The 26,166-nt window shown below is 32.9% G+C and overlaps 2 protein-coding genes across 11 annotated transcripts in view; both read right to left on the reverse strand.

Moving 5' to 3' along the window:
• Window positions 1-18,800, reverse strand: part of LOC117104148 (centrosome and spindle pole-associated protein 1-like) — a 44,060-nt gene extending 25,260 nt beyond the window's left edge. For all 10 annotated transcript variants that reach the window (XM_033244841.1, XM_033244840.1, XM_033244834.1 and 7 more), the window contains exons 1-20: window positions 18,689-18,800; window positions 17,280-17,378; window positions 16,617-16,719; window positions 16,062-16,174; window positions 15,712-15,924; window positions 14,822-15,120; window positions 14,458-14,545; window positions 13,665-13,714; window positions 12,948-13,032; window positions 12,497-12,543; window positions 11,803-11,825; window positions 10,840-10,905; window positions 10,186-10,282; window positions 9,138-9,149; window positions 7,045-7,102; window positions 6,365-6,582; window positions 5,628-5,728; window positions 4,648-4,683; window positions 4,161-4,190; window positions 714-755 (exon numbers count right to left, since the gene is read on the reverse strand). In XM_033244841.1, coding sequence (XP_033100732.1) covers window positions 714-755; window positions 4,161-4,190; window positions 4,648-4,683; window positions 5,628-5,728; window positions 6,365-6,582; window positions 7,045-7,102; window positions 9,138-9,149; window positions 10,186-10,282; window positions 10,840-10,905; window positions 11,803-11,825; window positions 12,497-12,543; window positions 12,948-13,032; window positions 13,665-13,714; window positions 14,458-14,545; window positions 14,822-15,120; window positions 15,712-15,924; window positions 16,062-16,174; window positions 16,617-16,719; window positions 17,280-17,372 — 1,774 coding nt within the window. In that variant the 5' untranslated portion in view covers window positions 17,373-17,378; window positions 18,689-18,800. The remainder of the gene's footprint in view (window positions 1-713; window positions 756-4,160; window positions 4,191-4,647; window positions 4,684-5,627; window positions 5,729-6,364; window positions 6,583-7,044; window positions 7,103-9,137; window positions 9,150-10,185; window positions 10,283-10,839; window positions 10,906-11,802; window positions 11,826-12,496; window positions 12,544-12,947; window positions 13,033-13,664; window positions 13,715-14,457; window positions 14,546-14,821; window positions 15,121-15,711; window positions 15,925-16,061; window positions 16,175-16,616; window positions 16,720-17,279; window positions 17,379-18,688) is intronic.
• A 1,437-nt stretch (window positions 18,801-20,237) lies between these two features.
• LOC117104163 lies at window positions 20,238-26,160 on the reverse strand. Its single transcript, XM_033244860.1, has 7 exons — window positions 25,917-26,160; window positions 25,372-25,419; window positions 24,659-25,057; window positions 24,317-24,382; window positions 23,050-23,112; window positions 22,733-22,802; window positions 20,238-22,381 (listed from the first exon to the last, which is right to left on the reverse strand). Exons 1-7 carry the CDS (start codon window positions 26,125-26,127, stop codon window positions 21,517-21,519), a joined length of 1,722 nt encoding a protein of 573 aa, XP_033100751.1. The 5' UTR covers window positions 26,128-26,160; the 3' UTR covers window positions 20,238-21,516.
• Window positions 26,161-26,166: the final 6 nt, after the last annotated feature.

Genomic DNA, 26,166 nt, shown 5'->3' on the forward strand with positions numbered 1-26,166 from the left:
CATATAAGACAATTATAATGGCGGGTTGACACAAGCTACAAAAAAAAAAATTCCCTTTTTTTTTTATCACGTGCCCTCAATTGGTGTAGCATTCTTCAGACACATTCCATGGCTCAGGAATATCGTAGTGAACAGGTGGAAGTTTAATGGTGGGAAACACAGGGTTGTAGTATGAATCACTTTCACAGCCCATCAACAATGCAAGCTAGGGTATCTAAAGTATGGCTAGTGGAGTATGGTCAGTGTGTGGTTTGAACTCCTGAGCACAAGTTCAACAACCACAATGGAAATAACTGAACCAAACTGCCTTTCTTTTGTACATTAAAATCGATATAAAAAATAGCATACGAGTAAAGGATATTACTTATTATTAATTATAGATTATCATTTGATAACCCTGATTTTTGTATGCTTTAATCACTACTAACAATAGTTAGACCATTAATCATTTTCAAAACACAACCCACATGATAAACAGTAAGCACAAAACACCTTAAAGCTTCTGTTGCTTATAATACTAAACAACAAATACAAATATATAGGGTGCATACATTGTTATCCTCTTAAACTAGAAACAAGCTGTAAATTGTGCAATGCAGAATTTTATAGAAGCTAAAAAGTTAGTAATATTCAATATACAGATCAGTTGTTGCATTAACTAGAAAATACACTTAATTAAAATTTTTTTTTAAATAGAAAATTAATAATTTTACCCTCTTGTAAAACTTCATTAATTTCAATCTTACGAAGAATATCTGAGGCAAATATGAAAGTAAGGAATTGAAATAATTAAACAAAAAATGATGCCTAAGGGAATATATACTGTAATCCCAAATAATAAAGCCTGGTTTCCTAAAAATCGCTACAGTGTTTACAGTGCAATTGTACTATTGTATCAGTCCCTGATGCAATCGGTTGGGCTCCGTGCTTCGACTGACCATGCAATCAGTATCACCAAAAGCTGTCGGTTATAGCGATTGTATGGAAACCAAGCCATAAACAAACCTAGGCATCATTGATACACCTCCATTAAACATTACTTCAAATACACACCTGACAGCATCTACTCTATTCCTTTCATTGAATATGATGGTGAATACTGCACAATGTTAAAGCAGTATTTAGTGTACAACAGATGCATTTGGCTAGATATGTTCCTGCTTCTTGCACCTCAGTTCATACCTGGTTTATGTTGATTTCTATTAGGAGTCTAATCGCTCAGCATCTTGTAACCCTCTAGGTGGGATAATAAGGGAAAATATATCTTTGTATTGACACTCACATTACTTTAATAGCTCAACCCATTTTAACACTTTCTTGACAAAAACAGGTTTAACTAAAAGATGATTGAATGTAATTTTTACCTAGCAGAAAATGTTTTACAGTGTGTGAGGTTAGCATTCAGATTTACAAAGGTTTATATTCTTATTGTTTTTGTAATAATTAACAAGAGTTTGAAGAGCTTTTTAGCTAAAATATATACACATATCAAAGCATCAAGCAGACATAAAAAGCATAGATGTTTTAAACATACCAGTTATGAATTCAAGAATCCAGAAAAATAACATCACCACAAACTCAAAATAGAAAAAAAATCAAACATAAAGAACATGGTTTATAAAGTTTATGAAAACCAGAAACATTTGTTTGATAGAAACTTCAGAACGTTGTTGAGATTGTTTATAACCTATTAATCCAGCAATGGCATGTCCATATCAGATAACAGACAATTGCTAGAGACTTGTAATTAGTGTGAGCACCAAGGATAATCCACAAAAGTTTGAAGACTTATTTCCGGTGGGATCTTTCCGATGATTATTGGGCAGTGCACCAGAAGACAATTCCTGCTCTTTGCCAAAGAGTGTGTACTGCACTGTGTTCTTTAACGTGCACAGGAGCCATATTGCACTTGTGACCAAAGGCTTAAATATCTCATTCGAAAGGTGGTTCGCTTTTTCATACTTGCATTTCAGTCCGCTAGCTAAAACACAAGGAGAGCAGTGGACAGAAATTAACCGGGTCCCGAAAGAATCTCCACGGTTCCAAGCACACACAGAGGCTACAACCAATTTGCCAACTAAGCTATGCTGCTCTGTTGAAAAAACCCATATTTTTATCTTGCACACCGTGATATTACCATGTAACATAGAGGCTAAAGATATAAATCACTATAGATAGAAGAATAAAATACACTAATGTTTGAAAAAGCAGTTAAAAAATTAGGTTTCTTTATATAACTGATGGTAAGGTGTCTATTATGGACACAGCACCATTTTCTACTGTTTTACTGCATACTGACAAAGAAACTAATACAAAAACATACAAATTCACTTAAAGCACCATATGTGGCAAAGACAAGCCAAACCAGTCACTCGTCGCAAAAATCGATTTTGAGTTATTAATACAGAGTTAGAGAGTAAAATAATAGCTATAAAATGGTAAAAAAATCATTCAAATCGGACATTTCCTTATGAAGTTACAAGTGTTAAAACATACAGCTGTTTAAAGAACAATATATGAGAAATCAGCCTTCAAAGTTTATGATTTTAAGCATTTCTCATGCAGAAACTATCATCAAATCCTTAAAAAGTGTTGTGTTAACATTGAAAATGACAGCATAGAATGATGTATAGATATGTAAAGATTAGTTTAGTGCAATAAAATAGATTTTTAAAAATTTAACATTCCAGGATGTTTTGGCCATTTTCTTTAAAACACGATTTGCGACGAGTGATTGGTTTGGCTTGTCTTTGCCACATACTGTATAATACTTAATATTTGTGCATTCGTTTTCTTCTACTGTATTTTCAGAATAATTCACTCTTGAAAAAATTGTACTAATGATATCTGTGTACTTGTGTAGCGCATATTACTGAAACAGTCTATGCACTTGAAAAGTGTAGTCTTGAAAAGACAAAAACCGAGAAATATCTTAAACTAAACAAGGGGAAACAACTGAAGGAACAAAGAGAAGACAGCAGAATAAACCACAGAAGACAATCCCTGTTCTTTGCCAAAGAGTGCGTACTCTGTTCTTTAACGGGCACATGAGCCATATTGTACTTGTGACCAAAGGCTTAAATATCTTATTCGAAAAATGGTTCGCTTTTTCATACTTGCATTTCAGTCCGCTAGCTGAAACGCAAGGAGAGCAGCGGATGGAAATTAACCGGGTCCCGAAAGGATCTCCACGGTTCAAAACACACACAGAGGCTATAACCAGCTTAGACAACTGAGCTATGCTGCTCTGTTAAAAAACCCATATTTTTATCTTGCACACCGTGATATTACCATGTAACAAAGAGGCTAAAGATATAAATCAATATAGATAGAAGAATAAAATACACGAATGTTTGAAAAAGCAGTTAAAAAATTAGGTTTCTTAAACTGATGGTAAGGTGTCTATTATGGACACAGCACCATTTTCTACTGTTATATTGCATACTGACAAAGAAACTAATACAAAAACATACAAATTCACTTAAAGCATCATATGCTACAGAAATGTTTAAAAAAATCAGGTAAATACGTATTTTATATGGCCGCTCTCTTTTTGAATATACATTTATTCTATCTAAAAGTTCAACCATTATTTAGCATTATTATTCTCAAAGAGGGAACCCATGGACAGAATTTTACAGATAGAAAATCCGAGATAGTACGTCAGCTACACCATTGCTGGGGCTGATGCAAAAATTACTGTAATAAAAAGTAATTTTTCGAGTCATGGGGTTCATAGGGCTAGAGCTTATCCCCAGTTTTTGTAGAGTGAAGCAGATGAGAGCGTGATACACCCTTTTGGAGGGACGCTAGTCCACCGCAATACTGTAATAAAGTGTAACTAAAGTGAACATAGGGTTCCATGTACAACCCTTTTTTTTATTATATTTCTATAATATTGCCTTAATTCTATTACATATTTGTTATTTGTACCTTTTTGTATATTTAAATTATTGGTTAAGTGGAATTAAATTAAAGAAAGCTACAAAAGCGAACACAACATAAAGATTGATAGTTTATGTATACCATGCTCATTTTAATTATGGTATAATACTATCTTGATTTATGTTCTGATAATACTAATCACAAACGTTGATATCATTTGCTGCAACTTGATAGCTGGCATTTTCAACACAAAACTGAAGCAAAGTACTGTATACCTTTTGGGTTATCTCCTGGTTGGGACACGACTTAGAAAGAAAATGATAATACATTATAACTTAAGTTAAATTAATTATTATCTAAAAAGTAATAATAACTATTTGAGAATTAATTTACTGCCTTTATTATTTTTAATACACCTTAGTTGAATATTATGTTTTCAAATTAGCAAATACATTTTTCTGAAAATATTAAAACTTTGTAATCACCAAGTATATTAAATACCTGTACTTTTTTTTTTTTATTAGTGTCTTGCTTCTGTTATTTACGTTATGGCATAAGATTCACAACATTTAGAACAATAACACAAACAAATATCACACATGACAAGAACTGTATTGGGATGAATATTTGGCCTATAAACACTGATTGTATAATCAAATAATTATTTTATATAACTTTAAAGTACTGACAAATACATATTTAGCTTTTAGTTTAGAAAAAAATTATTTTTATAAACGTTAATAAAAGCATGAATTATTTTACCACCAAAATGTTGACCTGTGAAACCATATATAGAGCCTGGAAGGAAAAAATCCATGAAAAAAGCTATTTACACATTCCATATAGCTAGTAGTATTCGAAATACCAAGTGATCAATGTAATGTTGCAAAAATATTTTAAATATTATGACTACAGATTGTAGACATATTCAAAATATTGGTAACTAACATGTCACACAGCTGTTAATAATATCCATCATCAGGCAGTAAAAAAATTTAGAGATTTGACATTAGGAAACTAAAAACAACATGAATTCCACTGTACTGGAAAAAATCTGCAAAACTTAATATGAAATTAAAAATGAATGGTAAATAAAGATAACACAATTTAAAAAAATTACTTTTTTCACTTTAGAGCACATTCTAATGGGTAAAAGAATATTATATTAACAATGAAAAATCAACAAGAGGAGCAGAGAAAAGATAATAAAATGTTTTAACCTGTACTACAATACAAAGAAAATTCACAATCAGAATATGTAACAAAAAAAGTCACAATCAGAATATGTAACAAAAAAAGTCACAATCAGAATATGTAACAAAAAAAAGTATCAAAAAAAATTTGTGAATAATTTATTTCCATTATAATTAAAAACATAAACAAAATTATAGTTCATATAAACCACAAAAAAATATCCAGATTAATACACAGTCATTACTGTTCAGGTGGTCATTCAATGTGTATACAAACAGGCAATTTTTTAATTTACAGTAACCCTTTTGTATTACTATAGCATAAGTAAAACAACTTGAACCATTTCATTGATACTCATACACTACAAATAAAAATGTCTACCTAAATTTATATATGTATCTTAAAAAAATATGCAGGCAGATTCTGTAAAAAGATTAAACCTGTATAAAATAGAAGTAAAAATTTTCAAAATGTTATGTATGTATGCATGTATAGACAAAAAAAAAAAAAAAAAAAGATTTGTTCTATTATTTAAGAGATAGTCTCACCTGGCTCTCCTTCCATTGGGTTTCGCATTCCATAATACATGTAAGGGTCAACTGAGTCAGACTTATAGTTTGGTAAATGGTACGGCCCAAGTTCAAATGGTCTGAAATTATAGAAAATAAATTGCATGCATATTATAATTGTAGGTGTTTATATTTATATTTACAATTATGTTTTCTAAACTAAAAGCTAAATATGTATTTGTCAGTACTTTAAGGTTATATAAAATAATAATTTGATTATACAATCAGTGTTTATAGGCCAAATATTCATCCCAATACAGTTCTTGTCATGTGTGATTTTTGTTTGTGTTATTGTTCTAAATGTTGTGAATCTTATGCCATAACGTAAATAACAGAAGTAAGACACTAATAAAAAAAAAAATACAGGTATTTAACAGAGATATTCTCAACCAACAACAACAGTTCTTTTCAGAACTATCTACGTGGTGTACCGCAAGCATTAATTATATACAATTATGTTGTTGCACTATCTCTGTGAGAATTGTGCCTCTGTTACAAAAGGGAGACAATAAAAGTCACTATTATAATAAAAACACTGTAGTCGTCAGGAATATAATGGTGGGGACCAAGTCCATAACTATCTCGCTCTCCCCATGGACGGGGCAGAGGTATGTGTGCACATTTTAGAAATACAGCAACTCTAGATGCCTGTAAATAGCAGGGGAAATCCTGCAGAGCTTCAAGGACCTAGTAGCTACAAATAGAATCAAACTTACTTTTCTAACATTGGCGCTTTTGGTTTCTGAATTGCAGATTCCAGACCAAAATCCGGGATGTCTACTGGTTGGGGTGGCATATATGCCTGGTTCACTTGTGGAGCAAATGAAGGTTGGTACCTAGATGTATAATTCATGCCTGCTGAAGGTGCAGCATGATATGCTTGAGAAGGTGCTTGTCTGGAAACTGGTTTTGGTAAAGCTTTGAGACGATCAGGCTGTGTTGACAAAAATGTATATCAGTAGCAAGTGGATTTGTGTGACTTGTATTCAATTATCAAAACCATTATATATATATATATATATATATATAAGTATAAATATTCAGATTAATTTAATAAGACTGAGTTACATTAAACTGGCATATTTGCAATGGAAACTAGATTTTCAAATTTCCTAAAATTAATAATTAAATTGCCAGGTTATATTTTTTGTAAATTATGTCAATCACTCTAGGCCTCTTTAGTACAGTTTATACTTTACTTTGACAGAGATACCATATTTTATGGAATAAACGCTCTGTTGCGTTTACTGTTGAGAACAGTTTTGGGTTGGCGTATGTTCGAGGGGTTTATTCCAAATGAGGCTGTAGAGGGGGAATTTATTCAAGGGGGCGTATATTCAAAGCAGGTGTTTATTCAAATATGGTATGTCATGTCACATAAATTCATAGTTCTCACCAGTTTCTCAGGATCTTGGAGACCAGTAACACTTACTGTTAACCCTTCTGATTTTTCCCTGTTAAGAAAGTCAATACAATACACAGTTAAGTGAAATTAATAATACACTAAACATGAATAATTGTATTTCTCGCACACAATGTGTATTTTATGTTTGTATTTTCACTACATGTATTTATAAAGACGTTTCTGGCAAGATGTGGCGTCATTAGAACTCATATATATTGTAATTTTAAGCACCTACTGTGTGAGAATATGTTACTCTTGTATGTAAGTGTCAATCTCTTTTAATCAAAACACAAAAATTATGCACAGCAAACATGACAAAGAGTAAATCCACCTTTTGCCCTTGGTTACTTCGGGGTAGTGACGTCAACTGTATGCGGTATTAAATCAAAACATTTGGATACCGCATAGCGAAGCTGAACTGTAAAGTTCTGTAAATCATGGTAGACTTTATTTGCTAAGTAATTTATTTGAGAATATCATTTATAAAAAAATCTAATTCAAAAGTTAATTTATACTATATAGCTGACTTTTATGTAATATTTTATCGCTGTCCAAGCTGTGATTTTAAGCTTGAAATCGTACCTTGTGCAATGCTAGGCCAGCCAAGGCCTGGGGGTTTGTATTATATACTATTTAGTTCTGCACAATCCACAATCCTACGAATACTTCCCAATGTAGTATTCTTATGACTAAAGACTATATTTTATATTTTATTATGGGTATGACTAGCATGAATGATTAAATGGAATCATTTATTTTGATCACCAAGAATGAATGTCTCAGGACAATACATCTCTCAGGCTAGACATACACGGGCCGCCCCTGCACACACAATCAATCACTTCAGTCAGTTAGGGTGGATTATTAATACAGTATTAAGTTTTATGGGCTTTTGGAATGTTATTTTCTAGTGTAACATTCAGAAATATTGTATCTGGTGCTAGACGTTTCTTTTGGCTATGAGTATAACTCCAATTTCATGTTAAAAGTACAGAAACAGCAAATTATGGTTTTGTTCACAACAGACAAATCCAGCAAAGACAGTTGTCGAGCTGCTATCTTTACAGTGTATTAACTTGAGCGTTAAAAACAATAACAAACCAAGTACCCCATACAGATGACATGACTGATCAAACGCAAAAGGTGGATTGGTCAACCTACTACACAACAAAACTACAAAGAGTTGTTTTTTTTTTGGGGGGGGGGGGGGGGGGAGGGGGATTGGTAAACTTAAACTGAGTGGAGAAATGACACAAGCACAAAGGGAAACTGAATATGAAAATAAATTAATATTTTAACCTTACGTTACACATTTGTTAACATTATGTTATAACATATTTGAAAGCTTTAAATACATATTTGCTTTTTACCAACAAATTATGTCATATACCTGCCATCTGCCTAAATATGGATGTGATTAAGAAATCATGATCAAAATCTATTTTAGCTATTTATTCACAACAAGGTGCATGAATGCATTTGGGGTGAAAGGTTCAAAATGTACATGGGGGCACCACCTAATTTTTATTTATTTTCTACTACTATACATTATTAAAAAAAAAGGACTGTACAAAAAGCAGCAAAAACTGAAAAGTACTTTAAACAGATTTAATAGCTTGTAAACAATTTTAAAGAGTAAGCATTAGAAATATTAAAATAACTAGTTTTGATAAAAATGGTTTAATGTCTTATCTAAAAGAATTTAGTAGAGAAAAATATCTTACCCATAAGGACACAAGTACTGTACATGTTATCATGGCCAATTATCAAACAAAAGGAACATGTGACACAAAAATAAAACCCTCCCAAAAAATGAAATGAAATATGGCTATTAATCTTTTTCAGCAAAGCACCATTGTTATGGAACCAGCTTCCAATATTCCCTAATGTGGTAACATTCCTTTGCTATGTTTAAGGACCGCCCAAAAACCATATTTTTACTATTTCATTTGCCTTGTTTTTTAATTACATTTTATATGAGATCACTGTGACACTATGCTAATAAGTAAGAATAGCTGTAAAGATAGTGTCTTGGATAAAGTTAAGAAAGCTACAAAGACAGTAAAGCAAATGTGTGTACTTACATTTCCCTATTCCTGTTGGGAAAACATAGTGAGAAAAGTTTTAGAAAAGCAAAGCAAAGCTAAATCACAAACTTCAATGGCAAAACTAACATGATAAAATACGAAACTTTAAAAAAAAAAATGCATTTTACTATTAAAGACTAATCATCTAGTATAATCACAATCACATGAATAGGAGTGTCTTTAGAATAATAATAGCATGTTGTATATACAGTAGTGCATAATGTCAAGACACCACACTATTACCCCAGAGGAAGAAGAACACACATTCCGTTCCATGGTAGCAAATTCCAAAATGCTGCAGGAACTGTAGGCCGCGCATTAGTATACAAAAAGTACCAAGGACCAACTTGCACTCCTATGTGGGGACGATGTGGATAAAGTGCCTTGCTAAGGACACAAGCAAAACACAAACTGAAGGGAGAGATTCAAAACCCCAACTTTAATATTAGGGCGCTTTCAATTAGCTACAGACAGAGAACGTAATGACGTCACAGTAATTTAAATTCACATGTCTGACATTGTGCGCTACATCCTCTCCTGAAATCTAGAACGATTGTCGATCGAATCAGAATGATGACTGTACACTGATGCATCAGTTTTTGCGTTCGTAACTGATTTAAAGTAGAACGAAGAATGCATGCGACAACAGTCCCGAATGGGTGAATCCGTTCCACGTTCCTGGTCTAAGTTCTCAATTGAAAGCTCCCTATCATGACCCAAACCGCAAAAGCTGCACTGACCACTCCTTCTATTTAACTTGTCCTGCTTCCTGGGTGAGTGAGAATACTGTAATTAAGGCAATGGCACACCCTTATATTTAGGCTGCTGTTATTATCTGTTGTATATAAAAATGTCGCATAATATACAAAATAAGCAAATGTCATACATGCACTATGCTACATGTGTAGCCTAAAGTGATATGTATATAAGCACATAAATTCTAAGAATAATCTAGCTTCATATTAAGTACGAATTATACAAATTATTGCTTGGTCGTTGATCGATTAATGTTGTTATTTAATGGTCATAAACCATTTAGTGTCACCTTCGTTTTGCCTCCTGGGCCTCCTTCATCTGCTTCTCTAATTCTTTCCGATATTCTTCCTTCTTTCTCTGAGATGCACTTAGACTTTGTCGCTGACCTGAAACAGATAGCAGAGAACAAGAACCACAGTCAGCACTAAATGTTTTATAGGCAAAATGTAAATGTAATATGAAGTAAAGTAATTTAGTTAGAATTATAGAGCTCTTTATACCGAAGTCTCAAAGTGCTTGAGGCATGGACTAACTTAAGTCTGAGCTCCCCAGTGAAAGCTGGCGCCAGCTTCTCTCATCTCTCCACAACAAGGGTTGCATGTAGGCCTACACTGAAGTAAACCTTACACGTCTTGCAAAGCATACTGGGTTCTTTGAGCCTACAGTTTATATCATTATCCGAGAAGACTTGTTCTACTACCAGAATCAGAGGCGAGTATGCTGCTCATACAAGCACCAATATTATGACTGTAGGTTGCGGAAACCCTGCCATAACCAATCAGCCATTTGACTCACATAGTGGCACTAACCCAATATTAATGATAATTGCATGATACATAAAACATACAGCATTAACCAAATAAAACTGACATTCAAACACATACAAAAAGTATATAGCAAAAAAACTGTATTTGGAAATAGAAATGAGAATACAAAAACTTACCAATAAAGAATCCTTCATCATCAGCAGATTTCGGACGTGGTTTCCTTGTGTTGACTACCTCTGGCTGATTATTCTGTACTGGCCTGTAAGCAAATCAAAGTGGATGCAGTAAGTATACACATTTACATATGTACAAATGTCATATTATGATTTAAAAAAAAACAGATGGAGATTCTGAGCTAGTTACCACAGCAAACTAAATGAAAAATGAAAACAGAGTACACATGACAAAACTTTGTTTAATATTTACAACAAATGTAGAATCTCTGGATATATGCATGCATTGCATTTCTTTGAATATTCTCAATATAGGAAAAAGGCTTTTTTGTCAAGAACCTCAAAATAATAATCAACAAAGCCTTTGTTGATAGCATGGACAAACCAAACCAAAGTAAACAATTTTAATTCACATTATACAGGATGTAGAAAAAGAGAAATTCACACAGAAAATTCAAAGCACATGAAGGCCATGGATTGAAGCACACTCAATACAACTAAAAGCACCTCTAAACATATGTGGCAAAGACAAGCCAAACCAGTCATTCGTCGCAAATCCTGTTTTGAAGATAATGACCAAAACATGCTGGAATTTCAATATTTTGGAAATCTATTTTATTGCACTAAACTAACCTTTATATATCTATACATCATGCTATGCTGTTATTTTCCCCATTTTTGATGTTAAAACAATTTTAACCATTTGGTGATGGTTTCTGCCTAAGAAATGCCTGAAATTGTCAACTTTAAAGACTGATTTCTCAAATATTGTTCTTTAAACAACTGTATGTTTAAACTCGTGTAACTTCATAACAAAGTGTCGGATTTAAATGATACTTTTACTATTTTATAGCTCTCATTTTACTGTTAAACACTGTATTAATAACTAAAAATTGATTTTTGCGACGAGTGACTGGTTTGGCTTGTCTTTGCCACATATACTGTAGCATCTGAATTAAACTTACTTGTCATGTGCCTTTTGCTGCTTGCTATTAATTAAGAACAATTTCATATAATTTTAAAATAATATATTAATATGTTATACTTATTGAAAAAATGAAGTTATCTTGCATTCATTATTTTTATGTTATATTGTCCAGCATCACCGGGATAAACCGGACCACATTAGTACCAATTATTGTCTCTCCAAAGTTGGCTGGACATGGGCATCAAATAGCGCAGCAAAATACAATGATGTGGCAAAAAATCACATCAATCAAGATCTCCCTAGTGGCTTCTTCCAACTTGGAACCGCCCCGAGTTTATGAATATGACACACAAAATTTCTACAAATACATTTAGCAGATTGATACAGTAGATGATTCAGGAGGAGCGGCGCTTAGCCCGCCCAGGCCTCCTTTAATTTTTCAACATTTAAAAAAAAATGGGAAAAAAAGAAAATTATTTTCAAATGTTAAGTCTGAGAGTGCCATTTTCGGCCATCTAGAGGACTGCCATAATCATATATATTTTCTTACCTCAGCCCCAACCATGGTGGGCCTGAGGTGCTATACACCCCCATCTGTCCCTCCCTGTGCCCTCTCTATTTCAAATTCCTGGATCTGCCACTGTGATATTCATTTTTCAGCAATTTATGTAAAATTTTACAGACAGTAAGACTACAGGTAAGTTTTGAATTGTACAAGAAGTGCATATTTACCTTTCCATTTCAGGCAATGTTCTACTCCTTTCTTCACGATAGAAATTCTGAAAGAGAATTTTAAATAGTTACTAGTAATGACATTTTCGTTTCCATTTACTATTTTCAAAAAATATTACCCATTTTGTTTTAATATTTCGTATCATTTTTCTATGGTTATGTTTATGATTTATTGCAATTTAATACTCTAGAGCAGGGGTCAAGGAAGTAGCACATATTATCATATAGTTATTATCAATTCTTTTTTTTATCCCTAAGCCATATAAAATGTATTCGAACCTTAATCAGTGATTATATGCTCCATCTTTGTACAATTCTTTCAAGAAACCTGTGAGCTCTTGTAACATTTTCTCTATATTCTTTCCATAGACCTTTAATGTTTCCGTTAATCAATTATTTTTTCCAGAGCAAAGGAGCAAAGCCTGTTGGCATTATAGTAAGAATTACTTACTTGATCAGTGCCATCATACATGTCATCACGCCTGTTATAGCGTCCTCTTTCTCTGTCTCTATAGTCATCAAACCTAACTCTCCTAGAATAAACAAGTAAATTATCTATTTAAATCATAGCAAAAGAATTTAGGCCTACTAGAAATAATGAAATTATATCATTAAGCTAAATCTTTTTGATATCATTAAAACTGACATTATTATATAAGTCATAATTATTATAATTTCCACTATTATTTATTTTTATATATCATTTTTGTCATTATTTAAAATTTGGAATTAGAAATTGCAGCTTGGTGCCTAGGGACCAGCAGTGGCCATAACACGGTGCCGTACCATATATCGTCTCACTTAACACGGTGCAGTACTTTGACTCTTGTCCCACTAAACTCTCATGTGAGGGTTCTTCGTGGAATCGAGCGATCGACTCGAATTAAAATCCACCATTTGCCGAATTTGAACTGGGGAGTTCAGCACAAGAAGCAGGAGTATTGACTCTCAGCCAAACGCTCAGCTCTATCATTATTGTATATTGTTCAATTTTACCTTAATTAATAATGCAAAGCTATTGAAATTGTGAGCATAATTTGTCAAGGACCTCCAAATTAAACTGTCACAGCCTAACTCAATTAGTATTATAAAAGAATTCATTTTTATTTAAATAGCTTTACAAATTAATTTATGTTACTAGATAATGAAATAACAATGGATTAATTACCTATCATAATCACGTTCATCTTCATAGCGATCATTATAATGCCTACGATTCTGCAAATTCAATCAACAGTTATTTCAGATTACAACAATGCAGACCAAATTTGATATTCAAGGTATTAACCTCGTGTCTGCCCTGAAGTTGGCCCCTTCCACACAAGAACCACAGCTGTTGGCAGCGCATTAGCAACACATCACAAATACAAAAATCTGCATAGACATTATACAGTATATTTCCTGCCGAAAAGTGAGGGGCCCTGGGCCCCCGCCCCGGTTCCGCTGGCCATGTATGTCACTGGCGTATGAGCCGCTCCCACTCAACTCAAAATTGTTCTTAAAAATTAAAACCTATGTATTAAATAATCTTAAAGCACTATTTACTTTTAAAAAGAAAGTTTCTGAACGCAATGTATGCATAACAGAACTTTTGAGACTATCCCTAAGTTCAGCTTTACGACAACGTACTAACAGGCAATCTAGCTAGCTATAGTAGGTTAAGATTAAGAAGATCCCCAAATCACTACCATACTCTTAATATGAGTGAACTAGTAATAGCGTAATCAGGGGTCAAATATTGTAATCATTAAGTCAAAATCGTAAAGGTTGGCATCTCTGGTTTGGGCAAAACAACAGAGTCAAGTGTCAGCCTGCTGTACATACTGCTAATATTTCTATATTCCCAATTTCTTTTGCAAGTTATGGTTAATGCATTGTAAAATTGAAACTGGAATGAAAAAAGTTTCTTATATTGGCATTTCATGATGACAGATGATAAACATAAATGGTTTAGAACTTACATCAGGGCCAGGCCAATTTAAGTAGGGGTCACTCACAGATGGTCGCATGCCCCTTCTTTCATAATAATCCAAATCATCGTCATATCGCCTAACGATAGAAAAAAAAATTAAACTAATAAAGAAAATGTGTATAATTTTAATAATGTTTCCAACAATGAAGGCACCCACAATCAGTGGACAGCCCTGTGTCATCGACTGCTTACTCAAACCAAAGGTGGATTCGTTGACAACCATCAGTTGATGTATTGTAAGTCTGGTTTTACAGAGACAGCCTCTATGCCAAAAAAAGCATATAAATTAATGGCATTAAATCTACAGCTTATACTAATGAGTCACTTAAAAAACTACAAAAATCATCCTGTACCTGTATCGAGCCTCTTCTGCCCTTTTCCTTCTTAAAATATCATCATAATCCAGATGAACAGGTGTACCCCATCCCTTTCGGGCAGGTGGTGGTCCATCATCATAGTGTCTACTGTAATCCCTGCGAGGCGAAAGCGTTTGGGAAGAAAAATCTGTTTGCTGGAAATTGTCATGATGATCTGCATGCCTAGGCCGTGGTGATCGTTTATTATCGTAGGAACCACCAATACCCCTACCACTTTGCTCCTTGTGAAATGAACTGTCTCTTGGAGATTCTCTATCAACACCATTCACATTGGGCTAAACAAAGTAGTAGAAGACAAAATATTATGATTGTTATTTTACGATTATTTCTACATTGAACATGGGCAAAATTGTTCATCAATAAGGTATTAAATGCATAAAATTCAATATATTTCATCATCATATACTGAAATTACACATGAAATTTGTTTGTTTTTTGGGGTTTTTTTTGGTAAAAATATACACAAAACCTGAAAGTCATGAAAGCTACACCGAATGTAAAGATTAGGCCTCTATTTGATTTGCTTTCTTTTTGGCTAATAATTTTCTATTGAGGGTTGTATATATATTTGGAGATATTCAGCACATAATGCTACCTAAGTAATACGAAAGTAAAAGAAGATATTTAAAAAAACATGAACAATGAATATAATATATCCATTCCAACAAAATAACCCAGAAAGGCAGGCAGATTCAAATTATTTAAAAAGTTGATCTTTGTTCTCGATGTACACCAAAGAATGTGAAGAACACACACTTCGTACAAATCGGTGAAATCTTTGAACATAATTACATATAGTGTCTCCTGCAAAAAAAAAGAAAGGGACAAAAATACCATCTATAGAGATCGCAATCATGAAGTCTTACAATTTTCTGCTCATCAGATTCTGACTGCCCTCTATGCCTGCCTCTCTGCACTTGTCCTTTCTGCTTCAGAAAATCATTGTATTCTTTATTCCGCTCCCGTCTAGCCTGAAGTTTTGCAGAGTTCCTTTCAGCAATGCTTAGGCTGTTTGTACCATTTACCTCCCGATTTTCAACTTTAGGTTGAACTTTTTGAGGCCCAGAGCGCATTTTTTTCTAGTAAGATAAAATTGAAGGAGAAATGCATTTTTAGTTCACTCACAATCTATACAATCTGTAGAATAGAAGAAACATTAGTGTTGATTATGTATGCATTAATCAGTCACTATCAATAGGATTATGATTCAACTTACCTGAGCTAGAAACTTATTGTACTCTTCTCGGCGCTCTGCATTCAACTTTTCTCGGAGATTTGCATAACTTCCTCGTGGCAATGCCCTTCCTTGATCATTTGTGACTGCATCTCCTTTAAATATAAACATTTTTTTTTATTCAATTTAAAAGGCAACAAGGGCTATACATCAACATAAAAATTACAATAAACAATATACAAGAAAAAAATTACAAGATTATAATATGTACATTTAACATATATTAATTACATTTATTTTTATGCTGATTTTGTTAGGAACTATGACAAAATACAGTAGATCCAAAATTCCAAAACTATATTAGATAGTAGGGTGGTGATTAAAATGCTTCACCTCTCAAAGTTCATGAGTCAAATCTTGTGAGTCCCCCTATAGCTTTGTTTTGAGACTTTTACAATTAAAGAACCACAAGTTCCACAATAGAATTTGTGTATTTGCTGCTGTGACATTGAAATAAAAAAAAAATAAAAAAATAAAAAACATTTCATGCTTTGTTTAGCACTCAAGGTACAGTAATGATTTCAATATAAAACATACCTTGCTTATCGGAGTGAGCTGGTGGCTCTTTCTTTGAGTGATGGGGTGGAATGTTTTCCTTGGAGCTAGAAGCACCCAAACCATCTCTCCTCAAGTCTTGTGACTAAAGACAGCACCAAATGATAAAAAATATTGTAATACTTTTTTCTAGTAAAAAAAAAAATGCCTAATATCTTTAAGGTGAACCTTACTGCACTTCACAAACAGGACAAACAGTACTACATGGGCTATCATAGTCAACCATTTACAGTTTTCATTCTCAGTTGGTTTTACATAAGCACCACAGTGCATTCTTGGAGGTCTGAGCATCAAATGTACAAAAGAGGTAGTTGTTCCAGAGAATTATTGGAGTGGTGTTTCCGATTTCTCACTTCATGTTAAAAACATATTAAATGCCACCAAACAGAAAATTCATATGGTGTGGCATTTACTGTTTCAAGAGCTGAGTTTATTAGAATGACACGCTTCATGTCATTATGGTACACTAAACTTCCAGAAAGTAGCATTTAAACAAGAGCCCACAGAATTCAGTTGCATTTAGCAACGTAGTTTTACAGTAATTTGTTTGTGAATTTAAATTAGTTTCAATCACACTAGTTTAAGTAATGCTTCTGTTTCTTTAATCTTTTTTCTTTAACATGATTGACTGAATTCATACTTTACCTTATCAAGACTTTTGGACTGCAGTTGTTGGCGTTCTTTAGCAATCCTTGCCTTTTGCTCAGCAATAAACACCTCTAGTTCATCCTCTGTCATGGTCACCTTAAAAGTGATTTAAATTGGATTTTAAGTTATTTAAATTTTCATAATACAAGAATAGCTGAAGTAATTGTTAAATGGTAAATATTTTTAATGAATATCAAGCTTATATATTAATGTATTATTAAAATTTGTAAATAATTTTCTTTTACATCAAGAGTCACTGTGCCTCGAAACAGTGTACTAGATAGATGGCGCATTATTAAAAGTGCTGTTTTATTATATTATTAATAACCATTGGCATTAACAGGTAATGATGTTATCAATCAAAGACTAACACGGCTACAACTACTACTGTACTTTTATTATTATTCTTTAGTTTAAAGGTCTTCCAGTGATGGGCTTTTTGTATGTAAGTGTTTCAACGTAAATGTAAAGGATACCCTAATCTATAAAAAAAAAATTGAATTATTTATTCATAATGTATCAATTTGAGTTGCTGACGTAATTTCGAAGTCGTTTCAAATTGTGCGCGCAGTATGCAAACTGCACAAGGATTCTTTCATCATTTGTGATTAAATGTGACATTTATATATATTTATGAACTGATATTGATATTAACTTATTAGATTACAACATTAATACTATACAAATATTTTTACTTACATTGCTACATACCGTATTAATTGTCCGTTGATAAGTTGACAATACAAAAAAACAAGAATAAGTAGGCCCTACTTTAGAAAGTAACTAATGAAATAAACCTCGCAAGACAAAAATATGTAGGCAAATAATAGACTTATTTTATAACACTTTTCAATTTACAAGATAATTCCAGTGAACATGGTTTTTCTTTTTATGAAATAAAAATCATCATTCAACGACATCTTCTTCTCATTTTCGTTTCTATGCATGTACATAGGCCTACACATACCAAGTTTAATAAATATAATTTTTTTCCAACAAGAGTCTACTCTAGGCCTGATACAAATATTATTAGGCCTAGGCTTACTTGCATTTATTAAATACCGTGGGTTTGACCGTTGATAAAGTTGACATTTACAAGAATAAATAAAGTAGGCCATGTATCTCAGTTGTGTGATGATATCAAATCGTTAACACAAGCAATCGTATTATTAAACGAAAAATTACTTCATTTAGCCACCCAGGTCCTCTAACCTAGGCCTATGTTTTGATGAAAACCATTCACTATACCCAATCAAATGAGCTACACACATCGGCGGGCAAACAACACATAGCAACTGTAAACAGAGAGGCCTACCATTAGCAGACCAAGCCTAGGCTAGAGATTCTGTATCTAAACCACAACTTAAATTCAGAGGATTCATACAGCTGATGAGATATCAACTTACAGTATTTATTGAAGCAATATTCTAAAGTACTCATTAGCCAAAGAAACCATTATTTCCCTATTCATCCTTTGAATATTCTTGCAGAGTCAATTAGTATCCGCTCTTAGTAAATAAATAATCAAGAATGTTACATAGCGCCACCTATCGATACAATTTCAATTACATGCCAGTAGACTGTACAGTATGCTGTATACAAATAATAATTATTTAACAATAGGTCTATTATTTACTTTGCTATTAATGTACAGTACTTCTCTTATAATTATGAAGTTTGTGGTTGGGTTATAACGTAATTTGCTAAAAGGCTTAAAATCAACTGCAGCCTTAATATCAGGGGTGGCGCCATGGTTTGCCCGACGTGTCCTATCCTCGACCGGGGTGGGGGCTGTCTCTTATAAAACCTTCAACAAATTTCTTCAACCTAATCTTATATACGGTAAGCGTTTGACATTAACTGTATATGCCAAATGAAAGCAGTTAAGCTGCAATTAATATGAATCAATTTAAGCAAGAATCCGCCAATGGCCTCATTTTAGAAAAAAAAATACACTGATATATTTAATCGTATTACTTTTAAATAAAAATTTAGGCCCTATATATGGTTATTCAATTTTTTTTTCTCAATTTATATTTATCAGGAAAGCCCTTTGACTGTAATTAAAATTGCTTTTCGGTAAATCTTAAATTTGGCCTATATTTTTTTATGAGGCCTATCTGTATATTGCTTGAAATAATATTAAACTACTTTTTAAAATATATGGTTTTTTGGGGTTTTTTTTCCTAGAAGCAATAACGAGTGCTTAATTTCCTTTTGCTTTTTCTTTTCCCAATAATGGTATATAATTTTTATTCTGGTTATAATGCTTATAATAATATAAACCGACTTCAATTTGCATCAATGAACAATATATTCAATTGACTATAAAGTATTGGTAGGAGTCTTGGATTACTATTTTTTTTTTTTCTCTTTTGTGGGAGTCAAACCCACGTTTATTTCAAGCACATAATATTTCTTCAACTTTCCATTTCAAAATAAAGATCATAAAGAACAGTATATTAATAATAACATTTAAATTAGACACCTATACACATTTAATATTGCAAAATACAAACATTGCAGTTACCAATGTAAACATTGGGTTACTATTTTTTGTCTAATTTATTTTGTTTCAAAAACCCTTAAATTATTTTGAATTTATTGACATGTAGATTCCTTTTTTATCTTTGCACATCTACGCCATACAATCTATAATAATAATAATACCTTAGATCACTCATAAGTTGCCATGTCATTTCCGAAGTACTCTTCTATCGACACCAACACAGGTTTCCTGTCCGAAACGACGTATCCTATTCCAACTGATTCTTCACTTGTAAATGGCCCAAAATTTAATCACCGCCATCACCGCCATCCGTATATGGTTTTTCACACTCCACTCCTTAACTCCAGCTTATTGTATTTCTGTTTAAATTATTTTGCCAAGGCGTAAGGATACTGATAGCATGCAACATGTTGCAAAGCAGACTGAACATCATAACAACAGAGGCATTATTTTTTAGTACAAAATGCTAAATTTTATTAAAAATATTAGGTATTTAGCGTGATGATTCTAGGTTACACATTTTCCTTATTTTTACTAAATTTCCACATCTTCAGATTTATAAGATTGTCAACTTGATTGTCTAAACTTTAAACATATTTCAGCTATTCTTTTTTGAATGGTACCGAACAACAATACCGCGTTTCGAGTTAACCTGACAAACACACTGATCAGATAATGAAATAATTATACCGAAATTTACCGATAAGATAGTATAATACATAATGATGATGACATAATGTCGAAATATTGAATTCCGACACGATGGCGTGCATTTCGATATTTGAAGTATGTATTATACTATCTTAAATAATTATACAGTCTTAAAAATAATTTCCGTGTTTTTACTCTGATTCCTTCAGTTCATTCTTTTTACAGTAAATGTCAAACTTAACTGCGAGGATAAGGTAAGTGGACAGAAAGTACTTTTACACGCAATCACAGAAGGTCTCAATTTGTGAGGGTCATCTGACATTGGCACACGTTACAGTGAGTATAAATTAGTTTTATATGTGATAATGGTAATGGTAATGGCTGTAGACTTGTATAGCGCATGATACTAGGTCTTCATGCGCGTTAAACAAATGTCCAATAGAAGTTGAATAAGTGAAGAAGAGACAAATGAGACAGGAACACACACACACACACACATACACACACACAAGACCTCAATTATTATTAACCATATGCTTATAATATCCTCATTTATAAGCTTGGACAAAAAAAAATTATAATTCATTTTATTCTTCTTTCTAATTCTATACATAATAAATAATGTCAACATTTTGGAAATGAATATCGATCATTTCCTTGCCAAATGGGCTATATATAAATTAATTATATTATACCAAAAAAATGTTGCTCGGGCATTGAATAAATAATAATACATAAAACAACCTACTTTAACTTTTACTTCAATCGCATATAACTTTACAACAAGCCTATATGTAGTTGAGATGTAGTGAGTTTTTCTGTTGGATAGCATCTTGTTTTGTACTTTTTAACTTATACTTATTTTGCTTGTACTGTAGTACGGTATCTCTTTTCTCTTTTTATCATGTATTCTGGAGTACGGTAACACGTCGAGCCCCTTTTTAAATATGATTATGATAAGTATACAATGACATTATTGTGTACAATATCTATACGTTCTTAAACGATAGGCCTATTATTTAAAATACTATTCAGAAAAATGTATTAAAGGCCTAAAAACGATGTAAATTGTATCTATTGTGGCAGGTTATCAGAGCCAGCCGAGTCGTATATTTCATTCTCAACCTCTCTGCTCAATTTGTTATCATTGTCCAATTCAACAGCATTTTCTGGGTTTTCCAAAACAAAATAAACACCACCAACTGTAGTCGATTCGTCTGATTGATCATTAACTGGATCGGTGAGTGAGGAATAATAATGATCTGTTTCAAAATTGTCTGCTTTACTTGGACCAGCTTGCTTTTGTGACCCAATTTTAGATTTACTTGCAAGTGTATCCGTGCACGGAAGGGAATATATTTCCTCATCTTTCGACGAAAGTTCACATGTGTCATAAATTGGTTTGTGGTAGAAATTGTCATCTGTTACTGACGAAGAACCATGATATGGTAAAGAAAAAGTCTTGTTTTCAGAAAATCCCAAGTTGGCCTGCGCGTAAAGCGCCCCCTCGTGTTCAGTAAGATAATGTGGTTTACAACTTTGCGGGCGATTAGTCTTAATATCCTTTTTACCTTGATGTCGATCCGCTAAGTCCTTTCTTCCAATGATTCTGAAAACTGTCTTTGCTCTAGAAATATTCCTACTAATAAATTTGTCTTTTACAGCTGTGTCGTCTTCTTCCGGGTCTGATTGGCGTATTTCGTAATAATTACCACCTTCGTCCACAGTGTCATAGTTTGGTTGAGTGTTCATTTCTAAACTGGTGGATGCAACCGTTGTTGGAGTTGCCCGGATAATGTCTGGTGTTTCTAACTGCATATAAACTGGTGGTACGACGTCTTTTTGGGTCACTCTTTTACTAACATTGTCAGGAAATGCTTCGTTTGCATTTGTTATTTCTACTGACGGGCTATTATTATTATTCTTGCCGGCATTTCTCCTACATTAGGAAAATAATAATAAATTAAATTTACATACACGATTATACAATTAGGTTATTAGTACAATATTTACAAAGTATTTATCAACAACTTTAAACTGTTATGATACACTTCTGTTAAGATAACGTAGGTAGGTGATACTTATAAACATTTATTAATGATATTTAAGAATTATTATTACAATTTTTATTATAATTGTAATAATTATAATTGTAAGCACTGTAACAATTATTGATATTATTATTATATTTATTGTTATTATAATTATTATTATTATCACCATCATTTTGTATTATTTATAGTATTAGTGTCAATCAGTGTTATCAAATATTTACTAAGAAAACCATTACCTTCTGCAAACCACAATAATGGCCGCTATTGCAAACATAAGGAACACGATTACTACAGATATAAAAATACCTGTGAAAATATAACCAGAATTTATGTTAAACCGAGGTTAAAACTGTGTAAACATTTTCATGATTATTGACGTACAGTAGGTATGAATGAAATGGATATACAATGTTTTGAAAATTCTTAGACATAATTTTAATAATATGATTTTTAAAATGAGCCTCTAATAATTTTGCATATAATGCAAATACTATAAATTAAATAAATATATTCTTCAGTATTAAGATGAACAAATAGCTCATAAAGAGTTTACCATTCCAGTTAATATCTTCATTCGTTTCTCGAATCACACTCGAATCAGTAGGCTTAGCTCTTTCTAAAAGAAGAATATTTCATGTGAAATTATTTGTGGTTTTCTTATGAGTAACTAATAACCGTTTTAACAGTTTGTGCTACGTGAATGTTTTGGGATGCTTTTTTAAATTATTATTTATCAATAAAGCTTGTCAGAATTCTGTCCGATATTTGACTCAAAAGACATGAACAATACAATTCAATATTCATATTTAAGTAGCTTATTGGTTTTCAAATGAAAATTAAGACAATACAAAGATTGTTTCCATCAATTTAACAGACGATTAAATTAATACAATTCAAAAGTCTTTACACTACGGAGATAAATGAATTGGCACATACAGATAATTGATGTATGTTTATGAGAACATCATTGAAAACAGAATTATTGTGTATTCCATTGGAGTGGATAACTTAGTACAAATTCAATGTGTTTGAGAGTGTTCAGAATAACCATAAGCCTACAATGCTGCTTTAAATTACAATGCAAAATTGAGTAATCTATTAGCATGAGTAATTGTATTCCCGGAATAGTTTCAAAAAAGTATAGCTAAATAAGCCTAGACCTACTTAAGTTCTATAATGCATACATGTACAGGATCCATAATGTCATATCATTTTATTGATTATTAAATGATGCGTTTGAATTGGAGCTTTGGCTTTGTTGTTATGGTGCTCCCCATCCAAACCCGTTGTTGCTTAAACTGGGTTTTATTCCTGAACATTTCATGATTGTTTCATAATTTCACTTTATAATTAACATACTGACAGTTAGTTTAGAGGGTATAACATAGTAAGAAGGTGCTTACATTTTGCTAATAATCAAAGAACGATTTTAATAAACTGTAGCAACAAACACAACATTGTGTATGGAATTTGGAATTATTTTTAGATTTGAAAAAACACCGTACAATTTTGAAAGAATTTCCGTAAAACACGGTATACCCACATATACTGGCCTATGTAGAGTACTTCACTGAAGATGTATAGTAAGTTATTATTGGTATTACAATAAAAGTTTGTTCCTCTTCATTTCTGTATTTAACATAGACCCATTTACTTTTTCCATAAAGAAAGAGAGGAGTACAATATTTAAATAAATATATGACTGCATCATTTACAGTACCAAAGGCAAATATCGTTGATTGCATGCACACAATGTTTAAGGAAGCTATAAATGGAAGCGTAAATCTTTAAATAATTCACGACGATCTATCGTTACATACCTGTCGTCACCAATGCCGAGTTGGTTGAACGTGTGACAACAGAAGCATCTGAAGGCAGAGTGATTTCTGAAAAACAACATGAACATGGCCTAATTGTTCTATTGATTATTGTTTTGTGTTTATTACAGTCATACTTATGGTTTGGTGTTTTCATCGTTTTGGTTTAGTGTTAGCGATTTTAAATTAAAGTGGACTTATCTAGACATATAACCTAAACTAATGCTAGTACCAGTGGCGTATCTAGCGGAAGGCGTGGGGGGTGCATTCCCCCCCCCCCATTCAAGACTTCTAGATACGCCACTGCCTGCTACTATCGTTTAAACAATTTGAAGTACACTGTACCTCGTGCATATTCGCAAATATACCCATCAAAGAGCGATACTGTGCCAGGATCACAGGGTGAACCAAACCAAATTGATTGGAAGGCAAATATAGTTGTGCATTTGAAATTCGAAGTATTCTCTCCTTGGCGATCATACGTCAAAGGTGCCCCAGAGAGCCACTTTGCGCTCCCACCATCAGACGGATACCTGAGGCCTATTAGGAGTCGCTTGTACATTAAGTTTTTCTTCGTAAGACCGTCAACAATGGCAGTGTGTTCATCCTCTGTTTCCAGGCTAACAAGCTGGCCGCCTTTTGCTGTGCAGTGGTCGACAGCATACGTCCAGTTATATGTCGTGGGATCTTCGACGAATTCGTAGCAAGAGTTATTATAGACGAATTGTTCGGGTGGACATAATTCTGATATAGAAAATGGTGTTTTATTTTAGTAAATGCAATAGTAAATGATGCTCGCATTTGACTTTACACAGTTAAAATGAACATATTTATAGGCCTATTTAGATATCCACCTAACTACTGACTACAACGGCGTCATAAAGATATTTAAAGTCCTACCCAGACTATCAAATGTTATGTAACAAAAGCATGTGACGTGCCTAAATACGTGACTAAAACATGTGACTGCATAAATATGTGACAAAAACATGTGACGTGCCTAAATATGCTTTAGCCTAAAGTTGTTGGAACTTTTTCTGGCGGAAAGTAATGCTTACCTACTAAATCGCTCGTTTTCAGTGTTTTCGGCACCGTCGTCGATACCTCTACGATAAAAAAAAAAACCCAAAAATAGTGTTATGTGGATCTAGCTGTTTTACATCTTCTGTACATTCACCTTGAGTCAAGAACGTGTAGAGCTTTAAAGGATTGTTTCATAGTGGGATGAAATACTTGTCGTTGAAAGTATATATTATTATTTGGAAGGCAAGGATATATTAGTTAGTGTAATTTTTACTGTCTAATAATGTATGCAATGTAGTTTTGTCCATAGGGCAATACCAGGTTTGTGCAAGCAATGTGTTCCTTTTTAATCCTATAGGCCTATTGTTTTAAGTAAGAAAACTGTGTTTATATTGACAATACATGATTTTGGAAATAGAGGAATCAATTATTAGCAGTCAGTTGGGGCACAAGCCCAATGCTCCTATGTTTCCACAACTAATTTCAAATTAAACACAAATCAAATTAATAATTTTAGTACATAAGTTAGAAACTTAACAAATGCCTATTATTATCAGTCTAAGAAAATAATTATATTTACCATAAGGATACTCGCATATATATCCAATATGATGGTATCGAATTGAGCAAAGTACTCGAAGCCAATTATTGTTCTCAATATCCAAAACGGTTCCTTCACATGTATCTCCTTGAGGTGCTGAAACATTGCTCCATTGTGTGAACGACACATACCCACCAGACAACCACATCGGACTAATCCCTTCATTATATAAACCTATGTAAAATCGCATGTTCTCCGAGTTAAAGTATACTGTAGCGTAGTCAATCAC

This window comes from Anneissia japonica, unplaced genomic scaffold (genome assembly GCF_011630105.1).
Source record: "Anneissia japonica isolate Jap-2015-1 unplaced genomic scaffold, ASM1163010v1 scaffold3531_len492141_cov184, whole genome shotgun sequence".
Lineage (NCBI taxonomy): Eukaryota > Metazoa > Echinodermata > Crinoidea > Comatulida > Comatulidae > Anneissia > Anneissia japonica.

Excerpts from the sequence above, each read along its gene's own strand:
- LOC117104163 (XM_033244860.1), bottom strand. The coding sequence starts at position 26,127 with ATGCGATTTTACATAGGTTTATATAATGAAGGGATTAGTCCGATGTGG. Across the intron at positions 25,420-25,916 it reads TATATGCGAGTATCCTTATG|AGGTATCGACGACGGTGCCG; the intron begins GTAAATATAATT and ends TTTTTATCGTAG. Across the intron at positions 23,113-24,316 it reads CTCGGCATTGGTGACGACAG|AAAGAGCTAAGCCTACTGAT; the intron begins GTATGTAACGAT and ends TTCTTCTTTTAG.